This window comes from Schistocerca nitens, chromosome 2 (genome assembly GCF_023898315.1).
Source record: "Schistocerca nitens isolate TAMUIC-IGC-003100 chromosome 2, iqSchNite1.1, whole genome shotgun sequence".
NCBI lineage: Eukaryota > Metazoa > Arthropoda > Insecta > Orthoptera > Acrididae > Schistocerca > Schistocerca nitens.
Window position 1 is genome coordinate 102,782,854 of NC_064615.1, and position 25,737 is coordinate 102,808,590.

The 25,737-nt window shown below is 44.4% G+C and overlaps 1 protein-coding gene across 1 annotated transcript in view; it reads right to left on the reverse strand.

Annotated features, from left to right (window-relative positions):
• Positions 1 to 24,691, reverse strand: part of LOC126235765 (uncharacterized) — a 716,416-nt gene extending 691,725 nt beyond the window's left edge. The window contains exon 1 of the mRNA XM_049944564.1: positions 24,022 to 24,691. Within this exon, the coding sequence (XP_049800521.1) occupies positions 24,022 to 24,654 (633 nt within the window). The 5' untranslated portion in view covers positions 24,655 to 24,691. The remainder of the gene's footprint in view (positions 1 to 24,021) is intronic.
• Between the last annotated feature and the right edge of the window lie 1,046 nt (positions 24,692 to 25,737).

Genomic DNA, 25,737 nt, shown 5'->3' on the forward strand with positions numbered 1-25,737 from the left:
ACGCCGGTCAACTGCTGTTTGTGTATGAGAAATCGGTTGGAAACTTTCCTCATGTCAGCTTGTTGTATGTGTCGCCACCGGTGCCAACCTTGTGTGAATGCTCTGAAAAGCTAATTATTTGCATATCACAGCATCGTCTTCGTGTCGGTTAAATTTCGCGTCTGTAGCCTGTCTTCTTCGTGGAGTAGCAATTTTAATGGCCAGTAGTGTAAAAAACACGTGTTACATCGCGATAAACGCGCACAGTAAATTGTTGAGAACCGGTTTGTAGCTTGAGCTCTCTTAACAGTGCTTTCACAGAAACCATGAAGATATATTTAGACTAAGGAGTTATTGTACTCCTTATCTATGAGCGAATGGAACAGAAAGAAACATGGTGCAACAAAAAATATCCTCTGTGATGCGCGCTGCAGCAGTTTGCCAAATACAGACGTAAAATTCAATTTAAATGCTATTTCATTAGAGATATTCTTGTACAGATTTTGTACTTTGCGAAAAATTTTAGTAAAATGGAACAGACACTATGAACCTGATAGACTTCTCCACCTAGGTGTATAAGCCAATTCGCTTGCAGTGATTGCAAGTAATGTCACCAATGCATTTCAACACTTATGCTCAGAAACAAACAAAGCATTAGAAAAAGGAGGAAATATAATAGTAGAAACAGAAACAATGAAGTCAGTCGAGCACGCTGATGATCAAGCAGTGTTCGCTGTTGGTGTAAGCATTACAATTTTTGATAGTTTAGGTCGTAAATGTGGGGAAAAGGCCACGGAATGACGATATACGTAGGAAAGACCAAAGTGACGAGAATCGGCAAACATGATCGATGCCTCAAAATATTACTGGACGCAATCACATTGATACAAGTAAAATCTTTCATGCACATTATACAGCATAAAATGGAAGCCGTGTTGAGGAAATAATAAGCAGAACACAGAGCTTTTGAAAACTGGAAGGTTCGTGGATAGAAAAAGAATTCCAATAGAATTAAGAAAGAGAATCGACAAGTGTTTTGTCAGAATCGTAGTGTCATATGGCTATAAGGAGAGTTATAAAGAAGGAGGAAAAATGCTTTGATAGTTTTGAAACGCGGTTGTAGGGAAAAGTTCTTAAAGTGAAATGCACTGACGGAATGATAAATTAAGAAATGTTTTTAAAAAGAGGATGAAAAAATAATAGTTGCAGTGATAACAATGAGGATAACTTCTTGGCTGGAAGGTGTGTTGCGAAGATAGTGCGTGCACCGAAGAGTCAACAAGAAAGCAGAGGGGCAGAAAGAAGGAGGTATGCTGGATGAAATAAAAAATAGACAAAGTTATGAGCGGATTAAGAAAGAGATACAGGAAAGAGAAAGAGGAGATAGTACAGTTGACACAGATACTCCAGCAAGTCGGCGTCGGCAGCAACATCGATGTGCTTGAGATGCAGATATTCCTTGCAACATATACTACACTCAAAGAACGATAAACACCTTCTCGGAACGATCGCAAGTAGCTGTGGGACACGCCTTCTTCGAAAGACGCCGATTCTATGGAACGGGAAGCGGCGCCACGAGAGTCAAGGTCGCGAGTGGCCTTCCAGTCTGGCTGTTGCTGTCGCCGCTCCAGACTACGGCAGCTGCCTCGCCGTCTCTCGCAGCGCGCGATCAAAAAATACAGAGCGAGGCAGTGCGTGGGGGCAGCGGTAGGGGCAAGGAGGCGCGGCATACAAGATCAAGGACAATGCCGCCGGAGCGAGTCGTCGTCGCGCAGACTGTGACAAGCAGATTCTGAAACAGGCGTGCTGTCTGCAGAGGGCGCTGCCGCGTCGGTAGGAACTACGTTGCTATGGCCGAGGCACTTGCAGGGTGACTGACTCGACTGCACACGCTACACACGAGTGACCAACACAGCGATATTACAAATACGCATAAATCAGTGTTGTTGAAACATTCACGCGGCTTCGTAAGCACCACCACCTTGATCCTTTGATTGGAATACTCTCTTTCAAATTCTGAAGGTGGCAGGGGTAAAATACAGGGAGCGAAAGGCTATTTACCATTTGTACAGAAACCAGATGGCAGTTATGAGAGTCGAGGGGTATGAAAGGCAAGCAGTGGTTGGGAAGGGAGTGAGACAGGGTTGTAGCCTATCCCCGATGTTATCCAATCTGTATATTGAGCAAGCAAGAAAGAAAAAAAAGAAAAGTTCGGAGGAGGTATTAAAATCCATGGAGAAGAAATAAAAACTTTGAGGTTCATCGATGACATTGTAATTCTGTCAGAGACAGCAAAGGACTTGTAAGAGCAGTTGAACGGAATGGACAGTATCTTGAAAGTAGGGTATAAGATGAACATCAACAAAAGCAAAACGAGGATATGGAATTTAGTCGAATTAAGTCGGGTGATGCTGAGGCAATTAGATTAGGAAATGAGACACTTAAAGTAGTAAAGGAGTTTTGCTATTTGGGGAGCAAAATAACTGATGATGGTCGAAGTAGAGAGGATATAAAATGTAGACTTGCAATGGCAAGGAAAGCGTTTCTGAAGAAGAAAAATTTGTTAACATCGAGTACAGATTTAAATGTCAGGAAGACGTTTCTGAAAGTATTTGTATGGAGTGTAGCCATGTATGGATGTGAAACGTGAACGACAAATAGTTTAGACATGAAGAGAATAGAAGCTTTCGAAATGTGGTGCTACAGAAGAATGCTGAAAATTAGATGGGTAGATCACATAACTAATGAGGAGGTATTGAGTAGAATTGGGGAGAAGAGGAACTTGTGGCACAACTTGACTAGAAAAAGGGATCGGTTGGTAGGACATGTTCTGAGACATCGAGAGATCACCAATTTAGTATTGGAGGGCAGCGTGGAGGGTAAAAATCGTAGAGGGAGACCAAGAGATGAATACACTAAGCAGATTCAAAAGGATGTAGGCTGCAGTAGGTACTGGGAGATGAAGAAGCTTGCACAGGATAGAGTAGCATGGAGAGCTGCATCAAACCACTCTCAGGACTGAAGACCATAACAACAACGACAACCTTGACCCGCTCCTAAAGGCGATACGAAACAAAACAAAACAAAACAAAACAAAAATGTAGCTCATACAGTGGTATTATCTTCACTTAAGACTTCCGGGCTGAAGGCCGTGGTCGATGTATAAAACTCTCCCCTGACATTTCGTCTCCGACTGTGGGAGACATCTTCCTCCAGTTTGCCGCTTTACCTCGGAGGATGTCTCCCACAGTCAGAGACGAAACGTCAGGGGAGAGTTTTATACGAGGTGCGACAATAAGGTAATGAGACTGATTTTCTTTGCAAGATGTGGCAACCCTGCAGGCTTGCGTAGGCACAATATCTTTGACCTTGGTCTATCAGCTGCTCCTAGTCCAAGTGGCACATCGATGCAACTGCTCACAAGGGAACCTCCCCATCGCACCCCCCTCAGATTTAGTTACAAGTTGGCACAGTGGATAGGCCTTGAAAAACTGAACACAGATCAATCGAGAAAACAGGAAGAAGTTGTGTGGAACGATGAAAAAAATAAGCGAAATATACAAACTGAGTAGTCCATGCGCAAGATAGGCAACATCAAGGACAGTGTCAGCTGAGATAGGCAACATCAAGGAGAGTGTGAGCTCAGGAGCGCCGTGGTCCCGTGGTTACCGTGAGCAGCTGCGGAACGAGAAGTCCTTGGTTCAAGTCTTCCCTTGAGTGAAAAGTATACTCTCCTTATTTTCGCAAAGTTATGATCTGTCCTTTCGTTCATTGACGTCTCTGTTCACTGTAATAAGTTTAGTGTCTGTATTTTGCGACCGCACCGCAAAACCGTGCGATTAGTAGACGAAAGGATGTGCCTCTGCAATGAGAACCGAAAACATTTGATCGCAAGATCATAGGTCAACCGATTCCTCCACAGGAAAACACGTCTGATATATTCTATACGACACTGGTGACGGCATCTGCGTCACATGACAGGAATATGTTGTCGACCCACCTAACTTGTACACTTGGCGAATGGGTAAAAAGATTCTTCTACCTTGCCCGATTTAGGTTTTCTCGTCGATGTGATAATCACTCCAAAAAAGTGATGAAAACATAAGAGTCTGTCACATAAACTGCAACAAATGAATGCAACAGTTTCACAGTGGCACAGTTTTCTCTGTGCTTTGTCAAAACATATGTTTTTAGTGTTTTCAAATTTTTCCGCGTGCAGACTATCAAATCCTGCATATGTCCAAGCAAATCTGAACATGTCCTGGAATTTTGGAGAGCGAAGTTGATTATGTGTGAGTGCCTGGACTTTGATAATTGTCTGAAAATAAAAAATTAAACTTTTCACTCGAGGGAAGACTTGAACAAAGAACCTCTCGCTCCGCAGCTGCTCACGCTAACCACGGGACCCCGGCGCTCCTGAGCTCACATTATCCTTGCCTATCTTGCGCATGGACTACTCAGTTTGTATATTTTGCTTATTTTTTTCATAGTTCCACACAACTTCTTCCTGTTTTTTCGATTGATCTGTGTTCCTACTTATAACTAAATCTGAGGGGGGTGCGACGGGGAGGTTCCCTTGTCAGTCGTGAGCTGTGCTGTAATAAGTTAACACGTGTTTGTGTCTCTCGTCACGGAAACGGAACCGCATAATATTGCGCAACGGTATGGCATTTCTTTTTGCGTTAAATTGGGTGAAAACGCGACGACAACTTACGGTAAGCTTCAGAAGGCTTTTGGAGAGGAGCTTATGTCAAGAGCTCAAGTTTTTCGTTGGCATAAAATGTTCAGTGAAGGCAGAACGAAGATGAAGACCGCAGTGAACGACCATGCATGCTTGTGTGCTTCTTTGATTCCAAGGGAATTGTTCATATAGAGTGGGTGCCTCCTGGACAAACAGTTAACCAATATCACTACAAAGAAATTTTAGAAAGACTTCGCAAAAGAGTTATTCGTGACCGTGCCAACATTACTGATAACTGGATTCTGCATCACGATAATGCGCCATCCCATACTGCTCTGTCAGTACAGCAATTTTTAACCTCAAAACAAATTTCAGTACTACCACAGCCACCTTATTCAGAAGATATAGCTCCGTGCGACTTTTTTCTATTTCCAAGTGTCAAAACGGCGGTCAATGGACACCATTTTCAAACAACACAAGATGTCCTAAAAGCTGTGACGAGGGTCTTGGAGGATATTACAGAAGATGAGTTCCAGAAATGTTACCATCAATGGCAGAAGCGCTGGAAAAAGTGTGTGCAATCAAAAGGGAAGTATTGTGAGGGAGACAACATTAAACTTGGCTAAAACGGTAAGCAACATTTTTTTTCACATCAGTCTCATTACTTTATTGTCACATGTCGCACATTGACCACGGCCCATCAGCCTGGAAGTTTTATGTGAAGAAAAATGTAGCTACTAACTGGTAAGGCACTGAAACAGAGAGAGACCGAGAGAGGTGGCGCAGTGGTAGCACACTGGACTCGCATTCGGGAGGACGACGGTTCAATCCCGCGTCCGGCCATCCTGATTGAGGTTTTCCGTGATTTCCCTAAAATCGCTCCAGGCAAATGCTGGGATGGTTCCTCTGAAAGGGCACGGCCGACTCCCTTCCCTAATCCGATGAGACCGATGACCTCGCAGTTTGGTCTCTTCCCCCAAACAACCCAACCCCAACTGAAACAGAGAAGCAATGAAAGACATCATCTTTACGCCAGTGACTGTTATAAGTTTTATTACACTATTGCAATTTCGGCCTTAGGCCATTATCAAGTGCTGATATTATGGCTTTAAGCCACGTCAACGTAATGTAAGCTGACACATTTGTGTGTCGTTGTCAATCCTGTTAAATACATTCGTGTCGTTGTGCTCCGATTCTGCACAGAACCTCCTCATTTCTTACCTTATCAGTTCACCTAATTTTCAACATTCGTCTGTAGTCCACCTCTCAAATGCTTCTATTCTCTTCTGTTCCGGTTCTCTCACAGTCCACGTTTCACTCCCATACAATGTTGTACTCCAGACGTACATTCTCAGAAATTTCTTCCTCAAATTAAGGCCTATATTCGATATTAGTAGACTTCTCTTGGCCAGGAATGCCCTTTTTGCCATTGCTAGTCTGCTTTCGATGTCCTCCTTGTTCCGTCCGTCACTCGTTATTTCACTGCCTAGGTAGCAGAATTCCTTAGCTTAGTGGAAAAAATTGGGCCTCTTTCTTAACACTATCTTTGTCGAAAAGTGAATTTTTGAAAAGGAAGATAAGGGCTTAAATCCCGTCCACAACGACGTCATAAGAGGCAGAGCACAAGCTTGGAATGTTTCAAGGAAGGGGAAGGAAATCAGTCATATCCTTTCATGTGCAGCATCCTGGAATTTTCCTGCATCGATTTAGGGAAGTCAAGTTAAACCTAAATCGGGATGGGCGGACGCGGATTTGAACCGTCGTCTTCCCGAAAACCGATGCACTAACCACTACGCTACCTCGCTCGACTTTTTAAACTTTTTTTTGCCTCGGCTATGTACAAAATACAAGTTGATTCCTGGAAATAAGAAAACAGCAACCAGTCACTACTAATAACGCTATTTATTTACAGAAATATTGTTGTTACTGGTATCGAACGTCAGGTTCACCTTCAGGCGACTGCTCACGTTCACGCTGCATTTGTCGTTGTTGTTTACACTAGTTGCCGTCTGGTTTTACCCATTGTAGCAGAAGTTCTTTCGGATGAAAAAAATACGCGTGAGGAACAGCGTATTTAGGTGTAACTGTACCAAATTGTTTTTGGGGCGCGGGATTAGCCGAGCGGTCAAAGGCGCTGCAGTCATGAGCTGTGCGGCTGGTCCCGGCGGAGGTTCGACTCCTCCCTCGGGCATGGGTGTGTCTGTTTGCCCTTAGGATAATTTAGGTTAAGTAGTGTGTAAGCTTAGGGACTGATGACCTTAGCAGTTAAGTCCCATAAGATTTCACACACATTTGAACATTTTTCTGAAATTGTTTTTACTCGCTTTTAGGTTGCAGTGTGTATCCTCATGTAGCGGGAAGAGGGAATACGAAATTCACTCAGCAATATTGTCGAAGCCGGCGGCTGTGGCCGAGCGATTCTACGCGCTTCAGTCCGGAACCGCGCTGCCGCTACGGTCGCAGGTTCGAATCCTGCCTCGAGCATGGATGTGTGTAATGTCCTCAGGTTAGTTAGGTTTAAGTAGTTCTAAGTCTAGGGGACTGATGACCTCAGATGTTAAGTCCCATAGTGCTTAGAGCCATTTGAACCATTTGTGAAACGTATGTTGCACATGAGCCGTATTATACACAGTGGTTCCTAGGAGCGCTCAAAATTTGGGAGACACTAATTGTACGGACTGTCTACATTAGAAAAGAACAGGAATATTGCGGATCCGTGAGTCAATATCCTAAGTTACGAGGACAACGGGGTACTTACTCGGGCTGTCTCAGAGGTAGCGTTGATATCAATGAAACTTCTGTTACGATAACGTCGGAAATCGTTTAATAATAAGTTAGGTGTATTCGCAACGCATTTCTTTGTATGGCTTTTTTGAAGTAGTCATGTCGTTTATGTTTCGGTAAAATAGCATACTGTGGTGTGCCGGTTAATTGCAAACGCAAATCCATCTTCGCTAGGTGAAGATTCACAAAGACATCCTTGTCCTTTTCTTACAATCTCATTTAGATGAAAGACGTCCAAAACTAAAACCGCAAACGGAAACATCGAAAAAGTGTCATATGATTTTGAACGATCGACATTTAAGATGTATGAAATAGGCTACGCAATATGAACAGCAAACTTCTTTACCTCTTAAAAATGAGATGTAAACCAGTTTCCTCACGAAATAGCAATCAAAAAGTGCACGGAAGCCAGTGGGCCTCGCCAAAGCACGTGAAACCGTGTTTCACTCAATCGTAAATATTAAAGGCTTTTATTTGAAACTAAGAGAAAGCGATCAAGACCATTTTGTTGATTGTTGAGTGCTTCTAATTGTTTCATCTCTAGTAAAATTTTCTCGAAATTACAGCCGTGTGAAGTAGTTAAATATCCACAGCTTTTGAAAGAGTGGGCTTCGGCAATTGTCAAGTGATGACGTCACCACAGTCAGCAAGAACATTCGTCCAAAAGCTGGAGGCCCGAGAAAATTTTATTAGTTCATGTCTCCGTGAGACCATGCATTTGCACGTTTCATTTCTGTCTTCCCCATTGTCTATGTTCCACGCTCTTAGAGAACTGCGTCCACACGTAGCTTTTCATGAATCCCATTCTGCTCCCGAAGTTCATATTCTTGGATGTCAACGGCTGCATATTTTTATAGTAAGTTCTTTTGCTTTCTTGCAATTTTTGCTACTATGTGTCTACGTTCTTTATCTATTCTAGCCGGCCGGAGTGTCCGAGCGGTTCTAGGCGCTACAGCCTGGAACCCCGCGACCGCTACGGTCGCAGGTTCGAATCCTGCTTCGGGCATGGATGTCTGTGATGCCCTTAGGTTAGTTAGGTTTAAGTAGTTCTAAGTTCTAGGGGACTGATGACCTCAGAAGTTAAGTCCCATAGTGTTCAGAGCCATTTTTACCTATTCTACTTGTCCACGGATTCGTCTGTCTCTTACCCAAGCTTAAAATTTACTCATCCAGCATGTCCATTTGTTGCCGCACATCTGTGCCTTAGTTTTCTTTTCCACGCCCATACGATTAGTTTTTATCTTATGTCACTGAGATAGTCTGTATCTACCGGAAAGGTTATAGCTGGTAGTTTCTGATATTCCAAAGTGTCTCTTTTTACTGATTATCAGTTACAGAAGAAAGCAGTAACTTGCAGACACACTGAAAGTCATGTTAACTAACCAGATGTAAAAAATTACACGAGAAGAAGCCACGTAAACAAAAGAAAAATATCAGCAAAATAAAAAAGGGTACTTGTGTAATGGCAAAACTAAGGGCATTGAGGTACAAACTAAGAGAGCATCAGACCTGTTCAGCAGGTTATGTACTGCTAGATTTCGACCTGTTCTCATATCTACAGAAATTTGAGTCTGGAACGCTTTTTAGCCCGATGGTGGTTGTAGATGGTTATTTTTCTAACTTCTCAGAATCAGTGATCGAGTCTGCTCAGTGGAAAAACGTTGAATAAAGTGCATGAAGTTAAGACAGTACGACTTGGAAATAAATGCGTAAAAGTACTGTGCTTCAATGCCAAGCCGTGAAATTTTCTCCTTGTCCGCGTACGTTAGTGACTCAGCATCTCGTTTCTGAAGTAACTTGAAGTAAGAAACGCTTTCAGCAACATCGACACAATAGATCCAACAGCTTTTTTTTCCTGCACGTATTGTCGTATAGGCACTAGCGAGTACGTGCTTTTCATCCATTAGCATACCACGTGACCTGTAGCAGCGACACGTCTTACAGGAGCGCCGTTAAGTAGTGTTCGTGGAAATGCAGTCACCGGCCACTGCGGTGCTCCAGTAGCAGGGCGCGACTGCGTGTTGCGGTCACTGGAGAGGCTGCAACGCGCTTTGACATCGTGCAGAGTCAATTTCGAACAACGACACAAGATTTTACCATGCAAGTTCGTGACTCTGCAAGCTTGAGACGTCTTGTAACTGACCCGAAACGTTTCCCAACAAAGGCTACTACGCATCTGTCAATTATACAACTGTTGCATCTGATTTGGTGATCCTCAGCAAAAAAAATTAGCTACTATATTTTTTTTTCATTTAAATAGGAACATCTTGTAGAAATTTCTGGCAGTGACTAACGAAGGATTGGCATGATTTTTATAAAAAAAACATAGTTATTGTTCATACCCACACTGAAGCATATTCTTATATTTCATTTCAACGTCGATTTTTTTAAGGTTCAATTTCTACAATGCCACTAGTACCGAGGGGGTTCCTTCGGACAAAACGTGGCTTGTTTGCTTCTGCCCACTCACATCATGTGCTCCGTTTCTAATAACCGACCTGCAGTTGGAATTTTAAGGTGTAATCTTCCCGTAGTTTGTTTTAGGCTACACTTGACGCCTGAGTAAGCTGTCATCTAAGTAAGAGGAGTTAGGGAAAAATACAAAAACGGTGTCATTTGTACACCTACATCCATGATCGGCAACAGCTATGAATTGGATGGCAGAGGATACTTCTCATTGTTCCATTCGTGTACGGAGCACAGAAAGAATGATTGCTTCAGGACCTCTGTGCGTCCTACAGTTATTCTGACCGTATCACCTCAGCCCGTACTGGAGCCATACGCAAGAGGCTGTAGTATATTCCTAGATACCTTGCGAAACAGACTATAATCTTTGTAAGTGGGCTTGTGTGGGAAACACACGTCTAGTTTCAAGTTTAGGTTTTTTGCAGCATATCTCTGATACTCTCTCATGAGTCAAACAAATTTGAGACCATTTACGTCATCCTTCTTTGTTTAAGCACCTCATCCGGTGTTAGTCCTATTTGATGCATGTCCCACGCAGTTGAGCAGTATTCTAGGATGGATCGCACAAGAGGTTTTAAGGCAATCTCCTTTGCAGACTGATTGTTTTTCTTTATTCTACCAATGAATCAAAATGTTAAACATTTACTTCATGCAGGTGTCAACAACACTAATATGATTTGAAAAATGCATAATGTAACGCTGTTGTATTAATTTATTATTAGTCCCCATTTCGGTAATAAACTATCATTTTGGTACGGAAGAAAGAATAATACTACTGTCATGTCACTCAAACTGGTGTACTCATTACAACTGTGCACATCTAGCAAAGCGAAAATGCATTATGAAAAAAATCTCGTTTTGCTATATGTGCACAGTTGTAGTGAGTATACCCGCAAATGTGTTTCCATGTCAGTTTGTGACACGTGAGTAGTATCGTTCATTCTTTCACATCGAGATGATGGTTTATGACCGAAACCGTTAGTAATAATAAAGTAATACAAACAGCTATGTGTCATGCATTTCTCAAAAGATTAAAAATGTGTAGTCCGCTTTGCCTAAGACTCAGCCCATGTGTTCATTCAATCTCATATCGCTGCAAACTGTTACACCGAAGCATTTGTGTGAGTTAACTAGTTCTATCTGTGACTTATTGATACTGTAGTCATAGGATACTACATTTTGCGTTCTACGACGTTCGCAATCCTGCATTTCTGAACCTTCAAAGCAGTTGCCAGTTTCTGCATCGCTTTGAAATTACATCAAGATCTGGTTGAATTTTTTGCCTCTTTTTTTAAGACAGTGCTTCATCATAAATAACTCCATCATCTGCAAAAATTGCGAGGTTACTGTAATATTGTACTGTATGTTTTACACCTAACAACTAAAATACTCTCTTTGTTCCAGAATGCGGGTTGTAAACGACAGTGAATGTATGGGTTTACATCACTATGTATTTCACAGCTGGAGAGCTGTATCTGAACCAGGAACTCGAGAATATGAGGCCAGTGTCTCACTGAACGAAATATCATGTAAATATACTCTTTACGCGTTTCAACGTTTGCTTTTTTCTTCTAGAAGGAAGGAATGAGACTAAAAATGTAGACGGATTTCTTTAGTCATTTTTACAGCGTCTCTTGAATAAATTTACACTGATTAAAGGCGTGCAATGGTGAAAGGGTGAACTTCAAATATCTGTCTCCTTGTTCAGATTTAGGTCTTTCTCCACTTGTTTAGTGCACTTATAGGATGAATGTAGTTCCTTGGGAAAAATGCGGAAGATATTCTTCCCCATCCTTCTAATTCAGGCTTGTTTCACACTGGAAGTGTTTCCCTCCTTTCCTTCTGAACAAAGTTTCCGGATTTTTGGCTTTAAAACAGTTCGCTTGCTGCGTTAGTTTGTGTGATAGTTTTTAGTGGTGTCTACACTTCTCGTACCGGCATCTTCTCTTCTGTTACAGCCGGCCGCGGTGGCCGAGCGGTTCTAGACTCTTCTGTCCGGAACCGCGCGACTGCTACGGTCGCAGGTTCGGATCCTGCCTCGGGCATGGATGTGTGTGATGTCCTTAGGTTAGTTAGGTTTAAGTAGTTCTAACTTCTAGGGGACTGATAACCTCAGATGTTAAGTACCATAGAGCTCGGAGCCATTTTCTTCTGTTACAGAACGTGACCAGCGAATTCTCCTAGAGCATAGCAGTAATACACTGGTGACTGAAGCTTAAGGACGAAAGTAACTTTCGCATGAAGTGCCACTGACAAGTGAAATAGCTCGATGAAACTTGGATCATACGTAGAAAGAACTGCTACTGATGCTATAGAAGGTAACTGAAACAAATACGTGGTGAGACGAACAGGAAGTACACATTGTTTGAAGACAATAACTGAACTGAAGTCACAGCGCTACATTATCGTCCCCTGGATGATGATGCTTGGTTCACGGGGCGCTCAACTGCGCTTTTATCAGCGCCCGTACAAATTCCCAACCTTTGCTCAGCCCAATCTCGCCACTTTCACGAATGAGGATGAAATGATGAGGACAACACCCGGTCATCTCGAGGCAGGTGAAAATCCCTGACCCCGCAGGGAATCGAACCCGGGACCCCGTGCTCGAGAAGCGAGAACGCGACCGTGAGACCACGAGCTGCTTGTCCCCTGGTCATTACAAACAGCGGAAACATTGATCTAAATGAGGTGTATGATCACCACGGACGGCAATGCATGCTCTGAAAGGTGCTTGCATGTTGACCACAAGGATGGTTCAAAATGGTTCAAATGGCTCTGAGCGACTTAACTTCTGAGGTCATCAGTCGCCTAGAACGTAGAACTAATTAAACCTAACTAACCTAAGGACATCACACACATCCACAAGGATGATAAGGAGTTTCTGTAGTACGACGCACCATTCCTCCGCCAGCGCCTTTGACGACTGATGGGTGGTCGTCGGTGCTCGTGGACCTGCAGCAACACGCCTCTCCAGCGAGTCTCAAACGTTCTCGATGAGATTCCAATCGGAGCAAAGGGCAGGTCAGTCCATTCGCCGAATATCACCTCGTTCCAAGAGCTTCCCCACCTCTGGTGTTCGATGCGGTCGCACATTGTCTTCCATAGAAATGAAATGAGGACCAAACCTATCCCTGAAAAGACGCACGTGGGGGAGGGGTACAGTGTCGCAATAACGATGTCAAAGTTAGCGTAAGGAGGGCTATGCGTGAAGCGTTCAGTGAATTCGAAAGTAAAATTCTATATACCGACTTGACAGAAAATCCTAGGAAGTTCTGATCTTACGTTAAATCAGTAAGTGGCTCGAAACAGCATATCCATACACTCTGGGATAATGATGCCATTGAAACAGAGGATGACACGCGTAAAGCTGAAATACTAAACACCTTCTTCCAAAGCTGTTTCACAGAGGAAGACCGCACTGCAGTTCCTTCTCTAAACCCTCGCACAAACGAAACAATGGCTAACATCGAAATAAGTGTCCAAGGAATAGAAAAGGAACTAAAATCACTCAACAGGGGAAAGTCCACTGGATCTGACGGGATACAAATTCGATTCTACACAGAGTACGCGAAAGAACTTGCCCCCCTTCTAACAGCCGTGTACCGCAAGTCTCTAGAGGAACGAAAGGTTCCAAATGATTGGAAAAGAGCACAGGTAGTCCCAGTCTTCAAGAAGGGTCGTCGAGCAGATGCGCAAAACTATAGACCTATATCTCCGACGTCGATCTGTTATAGAGTTTTGGAACATGTTTTTTGCTCGCGTATCATGTCACTTCTGGAAACCCAGAATCTACTCTGTAGGAATGAAGATGGATTCCGGAAACAGAGATCCAACTCGCTTTATTTGTTCACGAGACCCAGAAAATATTAGATACAGGCTCACAGGTAGATGCCATTTTCCTTGACTTCCGGAAGGCGTTCGATACAGTTCCGCAATCTCGCCTGATAAACAAAGTAAGAGTGTACGGAATATCAGACCAGCTGTGTGGCTGGATTCAAGAATTTTTACCAAACAGAACACAGCATGTTGTTCTCATTGGAGAGACGTCTACAGACGTTAAAGTAACCTCTGGCGTGCCACAGGGGAGTGTTATGGGACCATTGCTTTTCACAATATATATAAATGACCTAGTAGATAGTGTGGGAAGTTCTATGCGGCTTTTCGTGGATGATGCTGTAGTATACAGAGAAGTTGCAGCATTAGAAAATTGCAGCGAAATGCAGGAAGATCTGCAACGGATAGGCACGTGGTGCAGGGAGTGGCAACTGACCCTTAACATAGACAAATGTAATGTATTGCGAATACATAGAAAGAAGGATCCTTTATTGTACGATTATATGATAGCGGAACAAACACTGGTAGCAGTTCCTTCTGTAAAATATCTGGGAATATGCGTGCGGAAAGATTTGAAGTGGAATGATCATATAAAATTAATTGATGGTAAGGCGGGTGCCAGCTTGAGATTCATTGGGAGAGTCCTTAGCAAATGTAGTCCATCAACAAAGGAGGTGGCTTACAAGACATTCGTTCGACCTATACTTGAGTATTGTTCATCAGTGTGGGATCCGTATCAGGTCGGGTTGTCAGAGGAGATAGAGAAGATCTAAAGAAGAGCGGCGCGTTTCGTCACAGAGTTATTTGGTAAGCGTGATAGCGTTACCGAGATGTTTAGCAAACTCAAGTGGCAGACTCTGCAAGAGAGGCGCTCTGTATCGCGGTGTAGCTTGCTGTCCAGGTTTCGAGAGGGTGCGTTTCTGGATGAGGTATCGAATATATTGCTTCCCTCTACTTATACCTCCCGAGGAGATCACGAATGTAAAATTAGAGAGATTCGAGAGCGCACGGAGGCTTTCCGGCAGTCGTTCTTCCCGCGAACCATACGCCACTGGAACAGGAAAGGGAGGTAATGGCAGTGGCACGTAAAGTGCCCTCCGCCACACACCATTGGGTGGCTTGCGTAGTATAAATGTATATGTAGATGTAGAACGCTGAACGCTGAGTGTACCTCTTGCAATGACTTGAAGGTCAACACGACCATGCAATATTATGCCTCCTCACACAATGACACGACTACCAGAACCATCGTGTTCAACAGTTCTGGACGTACCCTCACATGGCGAGAGGTGAGAACATGTAATGCACCCAGGAACATTGTCGAACGTGATCGCTTTGGTTGCCCAGGTGTTACGGTGTCGGGAGGCATACTGTTAACTGAGCGTACTGACATCTAAATCTTTGAACACGGTTCACTCACCCGTCAAAGCTAATGTGTCACTGTACTCCTTCTTGACGTGCAGGGGTGCATTCGGCCCTCACTTCATTTTTTTGGGTGACAATGTGCGGCCGTATCGAACAGCGCAGGTAAAGGAGAGCTTTGAACGAGATGATATTCGCTGACTGGACTAGCCTGAACTGTCCTTCAACTTACATCCCATTGAGCACGTCCACCTGCAACAACGGCCATCACCAGTTGTCAACCGCACTGATAAAGAAATGGAACGCCCTACTACAACAACTCCTTAGCAAACTCTTGGCCAGCGTGACAGCACTGTGCAGAGTATGCATTGACGTCCATGGTAATCACACACCCTATGAAGAACCATTTCCCGCCTTTTGTAAAGTCCAGGAACCATTATGAATCGCTGTGACTTCACTGGAATTATTGCCTTTGAATAAACGTGTCATTTCTCTTTATCTCACTGCATACTTATTTCAGTAACCTTCTCTAATACACTGTAGCTGTTCTATGTACGGGCCAAGTTTCATTAAGCTATGTTATTTGGGAGGTCAACGGCCTTGCTGCAGTTGTAACACCGGTTCCCGTCAGATCATGAAGTTAAGCGCTGCCGAGCGGTGTATACTCAGCCCTTGGGAGGCAAACTGAAGAGCTACTTTACTGAGAAGTAGCGGCTCCGGTCTCATAAACAGGCATACGGCCGGGAGAGCGGTGTGCTGACCACCATCCAGTGACGCCTGTGGGGTGAGGATGGCACGGCGGCCGGTCGGTACCGTTGGGCGGAGTTTTTTATGTTATTTGGGAGTGACACACCACGTGACCGTTACTTTCGCCCTTAAGTTTTGCTCTGCAGTGTATATCCATGTTCTTGTATAGTTTAGTCATAGAATATAATATATTCCCAAGAATGCGTCCGCACCCGGTAGCTGAGTGGTCAGCGCGACAGACTGTCAATCCAAAGGGCCCGGGTTCGATTCCCGGCTGAGTCGGAGATTTTCTCCGCTCAGGGACTGGGTGTTGTGTTGTCCTAATCATCATCATTTCATCCCCATCGACGCGCAAGTCGCCGAAGTGGCGTCAGATCGAAAGACTTGCACCAGGCGAACGGTCTACCCGACGGGAGGCCCTCGTCACACGACACTTCACTTCTTCCCAAGAATGCATAATTTCTCACCAGCATAGCAAGTGTAGGCTCCGTAGCGCCAATGACAATTTTTAGATGAAATTACGATCCAGTAGCGCAGTGAGATATCCGCACGCCCCTGCAGTGACGTACTCTCGATGGGAACCAAGCCACGCAGCTTAAATGAGTTACAACTGCAGAAAGGGAGAACGCAAAACGCCTCTTGTTGCAGTGTTATTAGCATGTCTAAGCACTTCGTACACTGAAGGAGCGAGAGAATGAACTAGCTATGAAGGCTCTCTGGACCTAGTGACTCAACGTAGACTTCTGCCGGCGCTACATTAACCGGCAAATTACAACCGGCGAATAAGAAAACTCTCGATATGTAAGTTAAAATCCACCCGAGACTTCTACGTTAATTAATGTAGTAGATACAGTGTTGTGAAATCTGATGATCGTCTTTGAAACTGTGTAGACAGTTCTCAGACGAACTGTGTACAGGGCTTGCCTCGCTTTGGGTAGCTTGTGTACACGGCTACAGGAAGGCATCTAGCTGTAGAATTAAAATAAATTAATTTCGAACATCGATGGGCAATTAGACGTTTTCAATGGACCCTCCTGCTCCGAGACAAACGCAGAATAATTAAATTCCTATGAGTTTTGTTACAGGCTGAGGAGAAAAAGTATAAAACCAGCTTGCTTCATTCCTCATGACGTTTGAGATAAGTGTAGGCGTAGCGAGAATGCAACAAATCCGAAATATTCAGCTACTGCAGTATATTGCACCAGGTGCGACAATTGACCCATGAAATACGTTCGTCAAACCGATAGGAATTTTGAGATCAGGTTTCGTGAACGTTTGAATCTGACGAACTTGAGGTCAGCATTAAGTACACACCTTCGTGAACACGGGTACAGAATTACCAATTGGTCCAAAGCTTTGTAAATTTTGCATCGCCAAATGAAGGTCATACTTTGAACATACTCGTGGAAACTGAGATTCTGCTATGTGGCAACCGCCGACTGGAATATACATTAAACAGTAAAACGGAATTAAGACACCGAAATGCACAGCACTTGCTAATGTCGACAGTCTTCATACCAATAAATAATTCTTACTTACCGTGTTTCCTGTATTATCAAATTACTTTCATATATTTTGGTTACTTTTTTTTAATACACCGCTATTAATGTATGGTCGCGTCCCAACGCTGTTATTCGGGTTTTATTAAACAGTTTCTTTCTGTCATCTTGTCGCGCCGCCTGTTCCCGGGTCTGCTTCCAGCTTCCCTGTCAACTCGTCTCTTGTCCGTCTGCTCAGTATTCAGCTGGTGTCGCCTCATTCTTATTCTCGCCGTGATACGTTTGTAACATGCGGTAACAGCTACTCGTTTTACCTTCTGCCTGTTTTATTTTCGTTATGGTATTCTGTATTGTATGATTCTCTATTATATGATTTTAGAGTATATTTCATGGTCGTACACGATAATTTGGTTATTTTCTCAGGGCCAGCGTGATACAACAGACTTTTACGTGTTTTGTCCAATGCCTGATCAGACTGATATAGTTTTATTATACTATTCTCTGTGAGTCATTTACTCCCGTTCTTTCAAGCACTTTTTAATACAGCATTGCTGAGTGTGAGTGAGGGCCTCCAGTAATCTCTACGTTTTGCTGTAAATGATTTGAATGTAAGTTGGCTTGGCTTGGCTCTGAGCACTATGGGACTCAACTGCTGTGGTCAGAAGTCCCCTAGAACTTAGAACTACTTAAACCTAACTAACCAAGGACAGCACACAACACCCAGCCATCACGAGGCAGAGAAAATCCCTGACCCCGCCGGGAATCGAACCCGGGAACCCGGGCGTGGGAAGCGAGAACGCTACCGCACGACCACGAGATGCGGGCTGAATGTAAGTATTCTGCTTATTGTGTACCGATTCTCTTGAGGTTTGTTGTCTCTTCAGTATATTTAGTATTTAAACAGCATTGAGGTTGCATGTTGCTTTCGCTATACATAACGTCAAAATTTAAAAAAAATTTTCCTCCATATGTTTTTCTGTTCAGCTATACCTGATGATGCAACTTTAGTGTTACGAAACCGGTTGCTCTAATAAATGATTATTCAACAGCTGCTGCGGCTTTGTTTAGCGATAGTATATTCTTACAGCTGATTGCTGACAATGCAGTGCGTTCGGAAATTCCCATTACGAACTTCAAGGACTTGTAGAAGGGAGTGAGTACATAATAGTTTGAATAGGAACCCTTTACCAGAACCCTACCGTTTCCACGCCATAGCCGTCTGAAGATGTGTTTGCTAGGTAGATATCCAACAGGGTGGTCATGGTCGGGGATGGATCGGTTGATGTCTCTGACCTGGTTCGAGCCTCATTCATGTGTCTGTCAGTGTTAGAGCATCATGGCTGAATATACGTTTGCAAAATACACCAACATAATCCTTCGGAATGACGAAACTCACGATAATGGAAGACCTGCTCGTCGCCTTTATCAAGATCGTTCTCCGCGACGTCCGACTCCATCGCAGTACCCTTTTCGCCACAATTGCGCAACGGCTTCTAGAGAGGGTAGGCCTACCTTCGCCGTTAAGAGGCGTGACTGTAGTGCTCCAGGGTGAACGCCGCACACCCAAATTGGAAGAGGCCGCAAAGTATCACGTTGAAAGGTATCCGTCAACAAGTACACGAGCAATTTCTTTGGCTATTAATGAGTGGAATTGTAAAAAAAAAAAAAAAATATATACTTGGTCACACCTAATCAATTACTTGCAAATGTGATCGCGTTACCAACATGTTTTCAAATAAGTTCCAATTCAGAATATGATCTGCTCATTCCACTCTACAAGTCTAGACGTTTATAACGGCAATTTTAGCACGCCCTGTATAAAGAGTGTTGCTAATGTACAGAAAGGTAAGACCTTCAGTTTATATATATATAAAAAAACCATCGTTTGGATCACAGCTTCTCTTTACCAGTTAGCGGTTTAAAATTGCGCTGCAGATCATCTTCATGTCAAAGATGGAACGAGAACAAGGACAACAACAATAAAAATTACCCTTGATACTGCAAACTTGACGCTCAAAGACTGTACAGATAACAACAAAATATCGCCGCAAAGTGCAGTTCGCCAACATTGGTATAATAATATTTGGTGCCAGGTATGTGTCGGTTCATAATATTTTGTTGTTATTTGTAGAAACTTTGAGCGTAGTGTTTGTAATATCACAATTTCGCAATTTTTATTGTTGATGCCTCTTTTCGTGTTCCAGCTTAGACCTTGTGATATGCAGCACAGATAGAAACCGATAGTCGGTAATAAAAAAGTGTAAGCCAGAATCAAATGGTTCAAATGGCTCTGAGCAGTACGGGACTTAACATCTGAGGTCATCAGTCCCCTAGAACTTAGAACTACTTAAACCTAACTAACCTAAGGACATCACACACATACATGCCCGAGGCAGGATTCGAACCTGCGACCGTAGCGGTCGCGCTGTTCCAGACTGAAGTGCCTAGAACCGCTAGGACACATCGGCCGGCTGTAATCCAGACGCTGTTTGTTGGTTTATTATAACAAAACAGCTGACGGCTCCTAAGACACGGCATTAATTATGAAAGACTACTTGGGTGTCAGATCGCGTCATGTCCCTCGTCAGTTTCTTTTACGCGATCGACGTTTCGACCTCTCTACTGGGATATTCTTCAGGATCTTCTGGTGTTCACTGTTGGGCAGTGTTCACGTGCCTGAGAACTCTAGAAGATTTTGAAGAAGACTACAGTTGAGGGGTCAAAACCTCGATTGCGTAGACGAAACTGAGGTGTAACAGACGCGGCCTAAAATCCTAGAAGATTTTACCTTCAATGACCACGAAAGTCTGCAGGCTTGAATAATGTACAGACAAACCGCCACATGACGCGTGTTATTTGATTTACTGATTAGTGTCACTCAGTAGGTATGAGAATCCTCAAATATTAACTGGCCTGGTCGCAAAACGTTAGCGTACGCTATTGCTGTGTCTACGTCTACATCTACATCTACATGATTACTCTGCTGTTCACAATAAAGTGCCTGGCAGAAGGTTCAATGGACCACCTTCAAGCTGTCTCTCTACCGTTCCACTCTCGAACGGCACGCGGGAAAAACGAGCACTTAAATTTCCTGCGCGAGGCCTGATTTCTCTTATTTTATCGTGATGATGATTTCTCCCTATGTAGGTGGGTGCCAACAGAATGTTTTCGTATTCGGAGGAGAAAACTGGGATTGAAATTTCATGAGAAGATCACGTCGCAACGAAAAACGCCTTTGTTTTAATAATTACCACTCCAATTCACGTATCATGTCTGTGACACTATCTCCCCTATTTCGCGATAATACAAAACGAGCTGCCCTTCTTTGTACTTTTTCGATGTCATCCGTCAGTCCCACCTGATGCGGATCCCACACCGCACAGAAATACTCCATAATAGGGCGGGCAAGCGTGGTGCAAGTAGTCTCTTTAGTAGACCTGTTGCACCTTCTAAGTGTTCTGCCAATGAATCGCAGTCTTTGGTGTGCTCTACCCACAATATTATCTATGTAATCGTTCCAATTTAGGGTATTTGTAATTGTAATCCCCAAATATTTAGTTGAATTTACAGCCCCCAGATTTGTGTGACTTACCGCATAATCGAAATTTAGCTGACTTCTTTTAGTACTCGTGTAAATAACTTCATACTTTTCTTATTCACGGTCAATTGCCACTTTTCGCACCATACGGATATTGTATCTAAATCATTTTGCAATTCGTTCTGATCATCTGATGACTTTATAAGACGGTAAATGACAGCATCATCTGCAAACAATCTAAGAGAGCTACTCAGATTGTCTCCTATGTCGTTAATATAGATCAGGAACAATAGAGGGCCTATAACACTTCCTTGGTGAACGCCGGATATTGCTTCTGTTTTACTCGCTGACTTTCCGTCTATTGCTACAAACTGTGACCTTTCTGACAGGAAATCACGAATCCAGTCGCACAACTGAGGCGATACTCCGTAGGCACGCAATTTGGTTAGAAGACGCTTGTAAGGAACGGTGTCGAAAGCCTTCTGGAAATCTAAAAATATGGAATCAATTTGACATCCCCTGCCGATATCACTTATTACTTCATGAGTATAAAGAACTAGTTGTGTTTCACAAGAACGATATTTTCTGAAACCGTGGTTCAAATGGCTCTGAGCGCTATGGGACTTAACATCTTAGGTCATAAGTCCCCTAGAACTTAGAACTACTTAAACCTAACTAACCTAAGGACATCACACACACCCATGCCCGAGGCAGGATTCGAACCTGCGACCGCAGCAGTCCCGCGGTTCCGGACTGCAGCGCCTAGAACCGCAGGGTCACGGCGGCCGGCGCCTGAAACCGTGCTGACTATGTGTCAATAAATCGTTTTGTTCGAGGTACTTCATAATGTTCGAATACAGTGTATGTTCCAATACCCTTCTGCAAATCGACTTTAGTGATAGAGGCTTGTAATTCAGTGGATTACTCCTACTTCCCCTTTTGGGTATTGGTGTCACTTGTGCAATTTTCCAGTCTTTAGGTACGGATCTTTCTGTGAGCGAGTGGTTGTATATAATTGCTAAATATGGAGCTATTTTATCAGCATGCTCTGAGGGGAACCTGACTGGTATACAATCTGGACTGAAGGCCTAGCCTTTATTAAGTGATTTAAGCCGCTTTGTTTCACCGAGGATATCTACTTCTATGTTTCTCATCTTGGCAGTTGTTCTGATGTATGACGAATTGTTCCCTCGGACATTGATGCTTATGCTAATGAATATTGTATCGTACGTCTGAAAAACAGGTACTGCACTATCGTATGTATGCGCCAACACTGGGCAATCAACTTTCATCTAAAAATGTATACATAATGGATGTACGAGTGCAGTTTGTAGATACAAGGCTGACGACATATGGAAGTTTGCGTCTGGCTGTGAAACGTGCTCGGACAGTCTAATGGTAAGATGACCGTTCGTGATAAGCGGGAAATCCAGGTTCGAGTCTCGGTCCGGCACAAATGCCTGGATTTGATTTAAAAAAAAAAAGATCAACAAATATACCGGCAAAATGAATGACGAGGGTGGTTTCTCTGCGTCTGTAAGGTGTCAGGCTAATCCAACACCTTCCATGAAAACCCTGACATGATAGCAAATCCGACAGTATGTCACATAGTTCCGAAGAAATCCCGACATTAAATTAACCAAAGTAATACGAGTAACGAGTGAGCAAATGGAATACCACAGACTAACACAAGAATGCCTAAACGCATGTCATACCTTCCCACCGTGAAACAGACGCAGTTCCGAAGGGAGAAACGAGAACAGAAGCCGAGAGCAGAACCGTGTTAAGCTAGAAGGCCCTACGATAAGGGACGGATACCCACATCGCCGGCCGACCGCCAAGACCACACCCCAGGCCATGTTAAAAGATAGAGCCCTCCAGAAGAACAGTATGATCTTACGATAACACTAAAAGGGCCACACCAGCTGCAAGTTTTAGCGTGCGACTATACGCGTCTCTGTTACGTTGCAAACGTTAAAAACATTGCCCCACCACGAAAAGTATAACGTATCTCATTGGATAGACAGAATTTTTATAGGCGGAGCTTAAGGTTAACATTGAGACCCTGATTGGTCAGTTGAAAACACAGCCACATACCTTTTTCTCAAACCAGCATCGGAAAATTGTAGTAAGGAGAGGTTAGAGAGGAGTTGCTTCCGAGATGGCGAGGTGTGTGGAGCTGCGCCGCCCGCCGCCCCCTGACACTGCCTAATCAACGACAAGGTAATGAACGCACGCGATGCCGCATGAGAGCGCATAAGCCTTCACTCAGAACTGCAGAAGTCTCATCTGTTACACCCCCCTTTTACATAATACTGGTGTCAATCGTCAATTGAACTTCGTGGTATTCACATTTGCTATTAGAAGTTAAAATCTGAAACGGGATGATTTTTTTTGTTATATAGTTATTGAGAAGCCACATCAGCCACTGTAATTTACGACAAGTTAAATAAGTAATTAAAGATAATTGAGGGTCACTGTAGACCATTTTTGATAGTTTTCTCTTTTATAAAGCTTAATTTAAACCTAGATTATAGATGTGATATGGCATGGGTCATCCTTCGATCCATTATAGAACTTGGAAACCCATTCAGGGAATATTAGTTCACATTTTTGTTGAACGCAGTTGGTTTTTATCATCCTGTATTAAAATATTTCCTTTTATCAATAGTGAAATTTATAAACAATGTTTTGTGAGTAGAATAAAAATTACAATGGTTAACTTAACTGCTTTTTCGACGTTATTTTACCAGCTAACTAAAAATAGGAAAGCCTTGAACCCCTTCCACTAAATTTAGTTAGTAGTAAGATTCTTTTACAGGGAGAGCAGTGGAGCTGACGCTGAAATCATTATTTGATTACATCATCGCTGGTGTCACTGAACTCTTCTGAACTCTACATGTCATGTGTGGTCTGGCGTCTCCTTACCAGCAACAGGTCCCAGGTTCAAACTAGTCAATTCCGTAAAAAACACGCTCAGAGCATCGTTGCGCGAAAGTGGTAGGGAGACACGACTTAGAACAAACAGACACCACGCAGAATGTTAGACGTCTATTGCAAGCGAGACGACGCATGGTCGAGAATTGCAGTCACTGTGATCTGAGGATGTGAAGGAGGATTGTGGCACTTACCAAGCTCTGACCGTGCGGGCAGCACTTGGGCAGGCAGTAGTGGCTGGCACAGTATTCCTCGGCATCGACGCACACCCTTACGAGGCCGTCACCGGCGAGACAGCGACCCTCGCCATCCGGCAGCGGCTGGTCCTCCGACACGTCCACCAGCGCCCCCTTCTCGCAGTTCTCCGGCACCAGCGTCGCGCTCGTGTCGGGGAGCCGCTCGTCCGTCGAGTTCGCCAACATAACGTCCCAGTCGGTTGTGACGTCCTCGAAGACGCCGGATACCGGTCCAGAGTCTTCCGCGTAGCCCCAGGTCACGGTGGCTTCACTAGTGGCGCCGACACTGCCGTTGTAAGCGTTCTCCACAGTTTCCTCCTCTCGTCTGCCAGACGAGGTGTCACTCTGCAGTAGCGTGACGTCGGTTGTGGGAAGCGGCTCCGTGGTATACTCGCCAGGCGCCGCGGTGAGGTTGAGGAAGTCATCGCCGGCGTCTGTAGTGTGGTTGGCGTCGGGCACGCACGCCCAGATGGTGGCGTCATAGCTGAAGCTCGGCGCGCAGCAGCTGCCCACGGGCTGCAGCGCTGCGGCGCGTGCTGCGAGAGCGAGGGCGAAGGCGAAGGCTAGGGCTACCAGGAGCGGCAGCCGCATGCTCCGCTGCCCGCAGACCGCCGTCTGCTCACTGCTGACCGACCGCCGGGCGCTGCACTGCCGCGCGCCGCTCTCCGGGTTCCGGTTGTGCCACGTCGCGCATGCGCACCGCCGCGGGAATCCCTCTCGCCGACCCGCGTCGTTTGCACGCTCGCATGACGCGCTGCCCTCGGGCGCCAGCTTCCAGCAGCCGCGTGGGTTTGTTTCTCGGCCAGACGCGGCTCTTTCCACGCGGATCGTTTTCGCCCGGATTTGGCAACATTCCAAAGGAAATCGAGCTACTCCAAAGACCATTAATCCTTCGTCTGCGTACTTCACAAGCCGTCGTCACGTGTAATGTTCGGACGAACAAAATACCCGGTGACGATAGCTATCTACATCTACATTTACATTCCGCAAGCCATCCAACGGTGTGTGGTGGAGGGCAATTTACGTGCCACTGTCATTACCTCCCTATCCTGTTCCAGTCGCGTATGGTTCGCGGGAAGAACGACTGCCGGAAAGCCTCCGTGCGTGCTCGAATCTCTCTAATTTTACACTCGTGATCTCCTCGGGAGGTAAAACTAGGGGGAAGCAATGTATTCGATACCTCATCCAGAAACGCACCCTCTCGAAACCTGGACAGCAGCCGGCCGGAGTGGCCGCGCGGTTCTGGGCGCTACAGTCTGGAACCGAGCGATCGCTACGGTCGCAGGTTCGAATCCTGCCTCGGGCATGGATGTGTGTGATGTCCTTAGGTTAGTTAGCTTTAATTAGTTCTAAGTTCTAGGCGACTAATGACCTCAGAAGTTGAGTCGCATAGTGCTCAGAGCCATTTGAACCATTTTGAACCTGGACAGCAAGCTTCACCGCGATGCAGAGCGCCTCTCTTGCAGAGTATGCCACTTCAGTAGTTTGCTAAACATCGTGGATGTTATATATACAGGGTGTTACAAAAAGGTACGGCCAAACTTTCAGGAAACATTCCTCACACACAAAGAAAGAAAATATGCTATGTGGAAATGTGTCCGGAAACGCTTACTTTCCATGTTAGAGCTCATTTTGTTACTTCTCTTCAAATCACATTAATCATGGAATGGAAAC